This window comes from Solanum verrucosum, unplaced genomic scaffold (genome assembly GCF_900185275.1).
Source record: "Solanum verrucosum unplaced genomic scaffold, falcon-dt-bn FXZP01000008.1, whole genome shotgun sequence".
Taxonomy (NCBI): Eukaryota; Viridiplantae; Streptophyta; class Magnoliopsida; order Solanales; family Solanaceae; genus Solanum; species Solanum verrucosum.
The window spans coordinates 1,071,802-1,084,553 of record NW_026020195.1 but is presented as its reverse complement, the minus strand read 5'-3'; the positions used below and the strand labels follow the sequence as shown (position 1 = coordinate 1,084,553).

Here is a 12,752-nt window from a genome sequence, read left to right as displayed (position 1 = left end):
ACATGGTACCTGTAAAGAACTTGTGCAATTTTATAGACAACTTCTGGTTCAGGTACTGCTCGCGGAAATTTTGTTAGCTCTGTGAGCAACTCGAGTCTTGTTTCATGAGATTCTTTTGACTACCACCCTTACAAGCATTAGAGACTTGGCAAACAGAAGCTTAATCACTGTCTTTCAGGCTATGTGCCTGTTAACTGCTCTGAAGAGATTTATGGCACATCTAAGAAGCCGTAAATTTCATGAGATCCAAGAGCACGAATCTCATCGATAACAGATCAACATCACACAGACTTACCAAGACTTACAGAGTTAAGATAGTATATGGAAATAACTATGTTAACTGTTACACCTAACCAAATATAATCAAAATACTCAGTTAACTGGAACAAAAGTTTTAGAACAAAAAAACAGGAAAAATTCCATAAAACCAAATTCAGATAACAAATCTAACTTCATTAATCATTCAAGATGAGACATCAATAAAACTAACAAGATAAACTCCTGTTTGAGAAACACATCCATCATCTTTGCTTACAAAAACTTGCACCAATATGAGGGTCTGATAAAGGACTAGAGATCAAACACCACTGTTATAGTCAACTTCTGCTTTAGGTGATGCCCTCGGAAACTTTGTTATCTCTGTAAGTACCTTTAGTCTTGTTTCAGCAGATCCATTTTCTATGTCCGGCTGGATTAGCATTCTCACAAGCATTGGAGACTTAGCTAACAGAAGCTTGACAAGCTCCATTTCAGTCTTTTTGCCTGTAATACCTTCAAACTTAACAGACCTGAGGTGATTCAATGTCACATCTGAGAAACTTGAAGGAATTTCATTAACAACATCATCGGGCACAGGAAAACGCAATTTGTTCAATGCCACATACTCAATCTACAAAAGATTGAGAAAAATCATTACTACAGTCTACATAACTTAAATTGAAGATATAATTAATGAGATTGAACATAAGCAAGTAGTCACCACATATGAAGAACCATAAATAAAAAATGAAACTAAATGTCATTAGCACCTTGATTTGAATATCTTGCAAATATGGGGAGCATCTTATCAAGCAAAGAGCAGGCGAAAGCTCAGCTAATTCATCCAAACAAATGTAGGATAAGCAAAGACATTTAAGATAATTAAGAGGAGAGGAAAGCTTTGCTTCTATATCACCTGATCCTGCAGCCAAGAACTAACAAGAAAACATTGAAAATCAGGAAAACTCAAATCCACCACACAATGATATGTACGTCTATGAAAATGCATTACAGTGGACATGATGCAATGTTTACCTGGAGACTATGATAATCCAAGTGGAGATGCTCAAGAGTAGGAAAAGATTCAAAATACTTGGTAAATAATGTTGTCCTGCCTCCGGAGATGGTACTACTGTATTAAAAAGTAAAAGTTCCACAAGAAAGGGTACTTTCTTTAAGGATATTAACTCTATGTTGCCTGTGAAGTCGAAGGATTTCAACTTAGGAGCATCAATTTTAATGTGGTCCAAAATACTTGAGATTTGCAGCACCAACCTCTCGAGCAACAGGTTATGAGAGATTAAATTTTCAAGTATTTTGGAGGAAATTGTGACTTCATACAATTCAAGGCTAACTAACTCACTAAATCCTTTGAAGGTAGGTGGAGGCTGAACTGAACAATAACGGAGACTCAAATGTCTCATTTGCGAACATGTGAAAAATAAAGAAGACAATATGTATGGTTTATCCTTCGGGAACTGAAGAACAAGATGTTGAATACCATTTCTCGAGAGGAACAATACAAGGTTGTCAATTTTAGAGTAATTTCCAAGATTAGCAATATCAGAGAGGATAAACTTTGTAATTGGTCCGACATGAAGTACCAAAAGGTGGTAGATTATGTCTGTAAACCTAGTTACAAAGGGTATTGATTGATTTGTTGAATCCCAAAGTGTTTGATCAAGCGTCAACTCTGGTAGTCTGCACCAATTATATCTCCATTTCTTCGATAAGATACTTGTCCTCACAGCATCTCGTAAGGGCACACGAATTAGAATGTCATCAAGTACATTCTCAGGAAGGTTTCTAAGTACATCAGGAGGTAAAGTAGCACTACAGAGTTTTTTGTCCTTAGGAAGCATCATATATATGACAATATTCTCTCAAATAAGAACCTGTAGACGATAAACAAGGATAGAAAAGTGAGGCATCTCCAAAATTATTATTCATATAAAGTCAAACTTACAAGAGAAAGTGCATGTGAAATTGTCACATAAATTAGGACGGAGGGAGAAACTCATATTATAGTTTAGTAAAATACACACTAATAAAAGATTATTACATCACATAATTCCAAGCTGATAAACCTATCAAATCCTTTAAAGGGCACTGGTGAAGGAAGTATTAAACAATTTTCGAGAGTCAGATGCCTCATGTAATGCTCATGGAAACTCGAGTTTTGTTTCATGAGATTCTTTCCTGAGCTCGACTACCATCCTTTATAAGCATCGTTTAAGGCTTTGTTGAAACCTTACCAACTAAACGAGAACCAGGTTCTTGTTTGTTTGGCTAGATAATAACGTGACACAATAAAATAATGATTTTATCGTGGAAACCTTCCTCCCTCAAGGAAGGAAAAAACCACACTATGAAGTTATTAACTTCAAGAACACTTTAAGATTACAACTCAACAATCAAAAGGAACCAACTCTAGTGCCTTTACTCTTCAACGATTAACTATAATCGAAGACTATATACTCCAAGAAGTCGAACCCACTTCTTGTTACTATTCTCTCACACTTTCTCTCAAACTCTACTCTCCAAAAAATCAAACCCACTTTTTCTTACAATTCTCTCAAACTGTCTTCAAGAAGTCAAACCCACTTTTTGTTACTCAATCTAGGAATTATTACAACTCAATAATAAACCTAGAACAAATCAACAAAGACTAATAACCCTAGACTTTAATTGATCAGACTTCAGCATTCAATAATTTAGACTCGAACACAACTCATGAACCTGGTTTTAGTGTTGCTGTGACGAAGCCTTGCAGTTTTGCTCCAATGGCTATTTGATAAGAATCGTGTCACCAGAATAAACAAGAAAATAATGCGGAAGCGAAATTATAGAGATAAAAGACAGAAATTGAAAGATATGTGAAATTCAAGAATAAAATCCCCAATTTCAAGATAAAGTGCTAAGAACCCTAATTAATCTTAGTATTCAAAATAAGCGGATTAAGATTAATTATGATACTAATAGAGTCAATTCAAGAACTTAAATCAAAAGTGATCTAGACCCCTATTACGAAGAAATTAGAGACAACAATTAGTATAAGACTAATCACCTTCTTTAATTTACGAATAGAAACCAAAGATATCAAATTAAGAATTAATCTTACCTCTTAAAGAATCGTTCTTTAAAGGTTGTAAGATAAATCCATAGTCACCACACACAAAGGTGTAAAAAAGAGAAACCTCTCAAATAATATTAATCATGTTTGTTCTTAAAATAATAAAATCATCCCCTATATATAGGGAAAACCTATTCCAAATAGAATGGGATTCAAATCCTACTTTTATGGAAATAATAACTAGGAAATTTTAAACTAGGAAACTTTTTAAACTAGGAAAAACTTTAAACTTGGAACTTTTGACTTTAAGCGTTCAACTTTTTGGACTCTTTTATTGGGCTTCGTGTGACCCTATCTTCTTTCTTTTAGGCTTGAATTTGGACACTTCTTTCATGATAGACGTGTTCTTGATTTTTCATTGAAACCCGTCAACTTTGGTACAAGTAGGCTGACATGGATGCTATCGCTATTGCTCTCAAGATGATGACTTTCGTGAATATGCAATAGGTGTCGCTTTGACTTTACTGAAAAATTCTCTCAATTTGTGTTTATGCAAAAACGACTTTTTCTTTTTTTTTGTTTGAATCTTTTATAGAATTTGTTTTGCCTTTATCAACTTCTACAAGGAAAGATATTTGTTTCCCTAGAAAACTAATCCTTTTCCTTATTGAGCTTGTCTGCCTATTTCCTTTTCTGCCTAGGACTTGTTTATATTTACTTCTTTCCTTCTTCGACTTGAATTGCTATTTTTTTTATTTCTTTCCTTCTTTGCTCCTTTGTTTCAACTATTTCTTTATTATTTTTTTTCGCTCATTTTTTTCTACACTTTAATATTTTCCTTCTTTGTTGTAATTGTCACGCCCCGAGCCTACACCCTGGGCGGGACCGGCACTCGAAGACCATTGCTGGCCCCAAGCAAAACCTTGGCCTGGCTTTCTTGACTCAGTGGAAACCTAACTCAACAGAATAACTTAATGCAATGAAAGGTTATAAAACAACCTAACTGATGCATAACATGCCAAAAGGCAACTCGTGCCTCAAAATAAAATATTTACATATATACATAGATGAGAGACTCAATACTAACTGACTGACTAACTGTCTATGAAACCTCTAAAATACTGAGATGGATGTTGGGACAGACCCCGCAACATCCTAATAAAACAAAACTATGAACACAAAATAACAGAGTCCTCCGGAAGGCAAGGAGGCACACCACTGACTCTGGAGTGCTCAGTTGTATCAATGGCGTGCTAGATGCTGATACTGGGTACCTGCGTCTGCATCATAATAAGATGCAGGCCAACTGACATCAGTACATTGAATGTACGAGTATGCGAGCTGGAAAGCTAAACAACAACTTAAGCTTGAAAAGAGTACAAAGGAACTCTTACCATGGCTCTATTCAACTCATGAATAACCGAACTCAATATAAAGCAATAAGACACATGCAATATATATAAAGCTTGCAAAACAATGTAAACAACTTAGTTCGTTAAGGATAAAACAATAGCAAACTCAACTTTACTTATATAAAAGTAATATAACTTTAGTGGGAGATTCTTTAACCGACAACCACCACTATGAGCCCTAGTGATGATACAACGTTTTACCTCACGTTGCCTAAGGACCATCCTATACCTTGCCGTGATATAGGACCTTACTTTAACTTAGTGGATCCACTAGCTTAAACTTACGTGATCAGCTAAAAAGAATGACCCGTCAGGTCCCATGTTGGCTACATGGTTCTTATGGAGAGTTGAGTTAATATGAACTCGTTTCCCCAATTCGGTGCTCAATACTACTCCCAAAATTACTTTGGCTCATAAGTGTTTTAAACACAAACTTCTTTAGTTTGAGATAATTGCTCAAAACTTAACCCAAAGGCTCTCTTGGAAAACATAGTTTCTTTCTTACTCAAATGTGAAAACATTTATAAACCTCTTTGGGAATACTTAGTTCCCTATTCACTTTTGAGAAATGAACTCAACTCTTTACTTAACTTGAAACTCTACACTCTTTACTTAACTTGAAACTTGAACCTTAAAACGAAGTTAAAACGTTTAATAAAGACTCTTGAAAAGCTTTAAAGACTTGCTTCTTAACTTCTAGACTTGACTCTTAACTTCACTTGACTTTGATCCTAACGTTCTTGAATTGAATTATGGATTCAAGGATTATGATTTGTGCTTGGAAAAACCTCATGATGTTTAGGAATGATTTAGGACAGCTAAACTTAAGAAAAATTACGAAATTAAATTTTTGAAACAGTGGAGTCCGCGTCCTGTCCGCGACGCGGAGCAGATTTTTGTTCACAGGGGGAACAAGTCCGCGACGCAGATTTGTTTCGTGCAAGCTGCCCGACTTTTCTCCTTCGTTTTTCCAACTCTAAACCCTCTTAACTTCAAAGGTTCTTTCCCCAAACACTTGGGATCATTAAAACCCTTAATATACAATAGATTCAACTCGGAATTACAACCGGAAACATGCACCAAACCAACAAGAAACTTCAACAACACAACCACAACTTCAACAAACACAACCACAAACTTCAACAAACATAACCAATCTTTTCTCGAAATTAAAACGAGTTTGGCGTGTGGGGGAATGAACCAACCCAACACTATGCTCTCACATACCTTAATAGGGATCACCCCCGACGAAAACCACGACGATCTCAACGAACTTTGCTTCTTCTCTGTCTCCTCTTCTTTCTCTCTTCACTCACAACCCTAACACTCACTTTTTAAAAGGAAATACTAATTTAAAATCAGCTGGGACCCTTAATATAACCAAAAGAAATGGTTAGGGAAAAGACCAAAATACCCTTACAAATTCGGGTGAACTTTCCTATGCCAACAACCCAACTTCCAAAGGACATAACTCAGTCATATGAACTCGGAATCGAGCAAACTTGGCGGAGTTGAAAAGATCATTCCAAGGGCTTTGCAAACATAACTGGAAATACACCTAATTCATCCTGAGCTAGGAGTTATGACTGTTTAAAGTTGACCAAAAACTCATTTTTTTCCCCATACTTGACTAAATTTCCAGATTTGAATTCTTTCCAAAAATGAATATTTCCAATTTTCAGCTTCTTCGTAGTTATTTCAAATTGCAAGATGTCACAGTAATCTCTCATATTTGTATAGGTTGCCTGCATGCACGTCTGGACCTAATAGAGTACACATAAGACAACAAGTAGTGAAACCATGTTCACTTTATCAATCATCAAAACTACTTTATATGTTCTCCTACTTCCCAACAATTTCCCCTTTTTGATGATGATACAATGCTTTGTCACACATCAAGACTCTTTGACAATCATCAAAACTACAAACATCATGTTCTCTCATTCCCCAACATTTGTGCCTGTTGTATCGATAGCCTTAGCGCTATGAGGAGATTCAATGGCACATCTGAGAAGCCTTGAACATCATGAGACTCAAGAGCATGAATCTCATTGATAACAGATTAACACCACACAGCTTACCAAGACTTAAGAGTTACATTAGTCCTTTGAAAATCATCTTTTTCTTTGACTGATAAATGAGTTATATGGGAATGAGTAAATGACTATGTGAACGTTGACACGCAACCAAATATAATCATAATAACAATTCTCAATTCATTGATCATTCAAGATGAAACAACATCATCGGGCACAGGTAAAAGCAATTTGTTCAATGCCACATAATCAATCTACAAAAAGATTGAGAAAAATCATTACTACATAACTTAAATTGAAGATATAATGAGATTGAACATAAGCAAGTCACCACATACGAAGAACCATAAATAAAGGATGAAACTAAACGTCATTAGCACCTTCATTTGAATATCTTGCAGATATGGGGAGCTTCTTATCAAGCAAAGAGAAAATGAAAGCTCAACTGATTCATCCAGACAAATGTCGGATAGGCAAAGACTTTTAAGACAATTAAGAGGAGAGGAAAGCTTTGCTGCTATATCACCTGATCCTGCAGCCAAGAACTAAGAAAAAAACATTGAAAATCAGGAACACTCATAGCCCACACGATGGGACGCCTATGAAAGTGCATTACAGTGGACATGATGCAATGTTTACCTGGAGACTACTATAATCCAAGTGGAGATGCTCGAGAGAAGGACAAAACTCAAAATACTTGGAAATATGTTTTCCTGCCTTCAGAGTAGCTGCTGTATTCACAAGTGAAAGTTTCACAAGAAAAGGTGCTTTCCCTAAGGAAAGTATATGTATATCGCCTGTGAAGTTGAAGGATTTCAACTTGGGATCATCAATTTGAATGTGGTCTAAAATACTTGAGATTCACAGCACCAACTTCTCGAGCAACTGGATATGAGAGATTAAACTTCCAAGCATTTCGGAAGAAATTGTGACTTCACACAATTCAAGGCTAACTAACTCACTAAATCCTTTGAAGGTAGATAAAGGCTGAATTGAACAATAATGAAGATTCAGATGTCTCATTTGCGAACATGTGAAAAATGAAGATGGCAATTTATATGGTTTATCCTTCGGGAATTGAAGAACAAGATGTTGAATACCATTTCTCGAGAGGAACATTACCAGATTGTCAATTTTAGAGTAATTTCCAAGATTAGCAATATCAGAGAGGATAAGCTTTGTAATTGGTCCGACATGAAGTACCAAAAGGTGGTAGATTATGTCTGTAAACCTAGTTACAAAGGGTATTGACTCATTTGTTGAGTCCCAAAGTGTTTGATCAAGCGTTAACTCAGGAAGTCTGCACCAATTATATCTCCATTTCTTTGATAAGATACTTGTCCTCACAACATCTCGTAAGGGCATACGAATAAGAATGTCATCAAGTACATTCTCAGGAAGGTTGCTAAGTACATCAGAAGGTAAAGTAGCACTACAAAGTTTTTTATCATTAGGAAGCATCATATATATTGCACAATTATCCCCAATAAGAACCTGCAGACAATAAACAAGACTAGAAAAGTGAGGGATTTGTCCAAAATTATTATTCATATAGTCAAAACTTATGACATAAAAGTGTCAGGTGTTCTATCTCGAAAAGCAAAAGGTGTCACATAAATTATGACGAAAGGAGTAACAATTCAATGATGTGACATATTCAATAAAAACTAACATATTCTATAGAGAAAAAAAGATGAGAAACACATATTATAAAGCTTACCAAGATCCAAACATATGGAGTTTAACCTTTCTCTGCTGTGTTTAAAAAATGTCAGCTGTTAGGTACTTATTTGTAGTTTTCAAGTGAACGTTTCAGTTTCCCTATAAAAGAAATAAATGACACTGCCAATAATTAATTGTCCTACTTTTTCTATTTTAATTATTTAAACTTAACCATGTTTTTACTTACTTTGATATGATCAGCTCTTAGACTACCATTTCAAGTTAAATATTACTCCCTCCGTTTTATTTTACTTGGACCATATTATAAATAATTTTTTACTCGTTCATTTTAACAAATCAAGAGAGTTTTTATATATATTTGTGTGTACGTAAAGTTTGTTTACACAGTTTCAAGACAAACCTGTTAACGAGAATCGTAATTCAAAATTTCTTCGATAGCAAGAAGACTTTATGTGCATCCACACCGCCTTGATTAATGAAACTCGCGAAAAAATTGGATGAATAATATACCATGCTCTGAAAAATTTAACGAAACAAGAAAATAATTTCTTGTCAATGATATTTTGTTCTTGACTTGGTGGAGTTTTTCTCATAATAAATTTGCTATGAAACTTTTTCCTCACCTTTTATACAACAAGGTAAAATTAAACTAGTTTTATTATTATTATTATTATTATTATTGGAATTTCGAATCCCAAAAGTTCCATAAAATTCATCCAATTTAGAATTGGACACATGTATGGCTTCCCTGTTCAATTCCAAATTGGATTAATATATATTAATATTAATTATATTATATTTATTACTCCCTCTGTCCTTAATTACTTGTCCAATTTTCTTTGACAAATCAAGTAAAGACAATTTTGTTTTACCTATTATACCCTCAATTAATTAATTTTGAAAAGGTAAACTTCTTGAAAATCTTAAATTTTTAATTCAACCGCTTCATAATTAATAAGGGTAAAATGGTAAACTCACTATGTCAATAATTGTTTTCTTAATAGGTGTGTCAATTCAAAAGTGGACAAGCAATTAGGGATAGCTGGAATATATATAATTAAATATTAATTATAACTATCAAATATATATCACACATATTCAATTTTCTAATCAAACTAGAAAACTCCAATTTACTAGTGTGGGACCCCATAGGTTTCATGTTGACTTGACACGCCTCTTAAGAAAGTAGGCTCAAATATGTCATCAAACTTTGAGAAAAAACTCATTTATGTCATCCGTTAAATGTTTGACTAATCTGTGTCATTTCCCTTTGAGAAAAGGCTCGTTCATGCAATTATTTGTTAACTGAAAATAGTTCTGTTTTGCAAAATTATTTTTTACACGTGGTCAATTATGATTTGGCTACGTCATTAATTAAATTATTTTTAAAAAGGAAAAAGACTTAAATATGCCATCGAACTTTGAGAAAAAGCACCCCCGCTTGTGCGCCTCCCTTCCGTCCCCAGCGTGCGCGCCCGCGCGCTCGTCGGCCGACCAACGAACCAGGTGCGGAAAGCGCCAAGGAATACTAAAATTGACAGCCCTCCCCTCGGGCCCCGTCCGCCGAGTGTTGGGGGACGTGTACTGCTCTTGAAACACAAACCACTCTCGACAATCGGCTCTCGCATCGATGAAGAACGCAGTGAAATGCAATACTTGGTGTGAATTAAACAATCCCGTGAACCATCGAGTCTTCAAACGCAAGTTGTGCTTGAAGCCATTAGGCAGAGGGCACATCTGCCTGGGCGTCACGCATCGCCCCCACACGCCGGGGCGGAAGCTGGCCAGCCGCGCGCTCTATCCAAATTTGATTTCTAGTAATTTATGTTGTTATTGTAGGGAACTTTCAGATGCTCCTAGCATAAATTAACGTCCAGCCAACTATAGTGTAACAAGAATATAAACAAAATTAGCACCAATCACTACTAGAAACAAAAACTTTTCCCACCACGATTCAATGAAAAATTCATGTTATAAAACATTATTTTTCCACTCAGTTCCCATTGAACCAACCACTCTTTTGCAAAATGTTGAAATCAAATCTTTTACTAGAACAATAACCTCTACTACCATTATGATTTATGAAACTTATGTTTTACAATCGCTCGAGAAATCTATGCTCACTGCTGATGATAGCCGAAGCTGGAGTAGCCTCTTAGTAATTCTCAATGCTTCTACAGGTTCAAGCTCTGGATGCTCCACAATGCTCATTGTCACGAGTGATGGCGAGCTAAAGAGAAGAAATTGTATAAACTCAAACTCAGGAACAAAACTCGAGATATTAGTTAACTTGATCAGATGAAGTTTGCCCATTGTGCAATGCAGGCGTTTTAGATAACCTGAGACTTGCTCTTGGTTTAGCTCGACGGTAGAAGCCTACATGGAAACAGAGCAAAAATCTAACAAGTGCGTATTTATATTTTTGAAAAAATTATCATATATTAGATGGAATATTACGATTTACCTCAATACGAAGTTCTTGCAAATTCGGAGCACTCCTAATCAAGAATACAACAAAAGAGATCTCATCGAAGCTCATAAAATCTACACCTTTGAGTTCAATAATCTTTAGAGAGTCTAGCGATGTTGATAGAATAGGCGGAACTAGAGTTTCAGCTAGGAGCTGAAAAAAATGACACACGAAAACATATTTTCATTAGATTTATATAAAATCAAAATAGAGATATGTTTAAGTAATTTCAGTAGATACTAACCTGTAGAAACTTGCCATTTAGACGAATTATTTCTAAGCTAGGCAAGCTATCCAAAACCAAATCAGATTTAGGATTGTTTTCCAGGCTTAGTACAACTTTGTCCAACGTAATAGAAACTTCAGTCAAGTTAGGAAGGTTTTCTAAGGAAATTGATTGAAAATCATCATCGACCTTGATGAACAACCGTTGGAGTTTAGAACCACTTATATTAAAATGATGAACACCAGAACATCCATACAACACTAGCTTCTGAAGAACAGGGCAGCTGGAGAGAAAACATTCAAAATAGTCGTTGACAAAGTGAACGCCAATAAGCTCTAATTGGTAAAGATATAGGAAGCCTTTAAAATTTGGTGGATGATGCGATAAATGAAGATTACGGAGCTTCAAATTTGTCAAATCCAAACAAGAAAAGAAATACGAAGATAACTTATGACTCACAATGTCCTTCTTGTATTCTAAGGTTAATTTCTTGATGTTTTTCTGAGATAATTTTCGAATCCATTTGCTAACATTAGGAGCCCTTGTTGATTTGAAATTTGGAACAAATACTTTAAATTTCTCTATTCGACCAGGATGAAACATAAGAAATCTAGTGACAATTTCATCCAATTGGTACTTGTGCTCGAGCTCAACTTCAGATAATATACGAAGTTTCTTCTGGGCAATGGCAAAGTTCTGAAGTTCTTTGGAGAATTTGTCATCGAATTCCAACTCAGGAATGGTTGAGTAGTACAATGTCCACTTCTTTGACAGAACACTCGTTCTTACAGCATCACGTATAGGCATTTTCCCTAAAATGCAATCTATTATGTTCCTTGGTAAGTCACTGATTATATCTTCCCCATCAATTAATTTTTGGCTGGTGTCTAATTGACTTATTTTGATACGTTTTGCTGGCATATCTTCCTATGATATGAGAACCAAGACACCAACGTAATCAACTCTGATGGAACAATATACAAAAAAAAAAAAAAGCCTCGGTGGAGTGAATTACTTGCTAGTGGAAGGTATCCTGTGGAATTAGTCGAGCTGCACGAAAGCTGATCTGGACACCACAATCATAAAAGAAAATAAAAAAAGATACAATAGATGGCAAATAAAACAGCATGATCAACCATAACTTTTACATGTATTCTCTAGAACTTAACCTATTTAGTGGACGAATCAAGATTTTCATTAAACTTTGTTTGGATTATTGTTACACATTGTATCATAATGTCAATAATCAACAATTAAGAATAAACCGTAAAAAATAAAAAGTAGCATATGGAGTAAAACTAACTTTTCATCTTTAACTATTTAATGATACAATAAAGTAAAATTTAAGTAACAATCACAAAAATCGTATTTAAACAAACAAAGGGATACAATGCAACATGTAACATCTATCCAAGCAAGTTGTAATGAGATTCAAAGTCAAGGGGCGGCTCAATAAAATAAGGGGCCGAAAGCCAAAATTTAGAAAATAGAGATACGTTTATTTAATAATTTATATATATTTTATCCTCATAAATTCTAAAAAAATATTGTAATTGATTATAATTTGATAATTAACTTTTTTTTTCAATTGACA

At 35.0% G+C, this 12,752-nt stretch overlaps 1 protein-coding gene and 1 pseudogene across 1 annotated transcript; both read right to left on the bottom strand.

Moving 5' to 3' along the window:
* Positions 1-577: 577 nt before the first annotated feature.
* Positions 578-2,120, bottom strand: LOC125829652 (F-box/FBD/LRR-repeat protein At1g13570-like; annotated as a pseudogene).
* Positions 2,121-6,970: 4,850 nt separating this feature from the next.
* LOC125829650 (putative F-box/LRR-repeat protein At3g42770) lies at positions 6,971-11,965 on the bottom strand. Its single transcript, XM_049508843.1, is given in 6 exon segments — positions 6,971-7,033; positions 7,160-7,324; positions 7,419-8,273; positions 10,587-10,838; positions 10,927-11,085; positions 11,177-11,965. Coding segments are annotated over 6 exon segments (2,283 nt in total).
* Between the last annotated feature and the right edge of the window lie 787 nt (positions 11,966-12,752).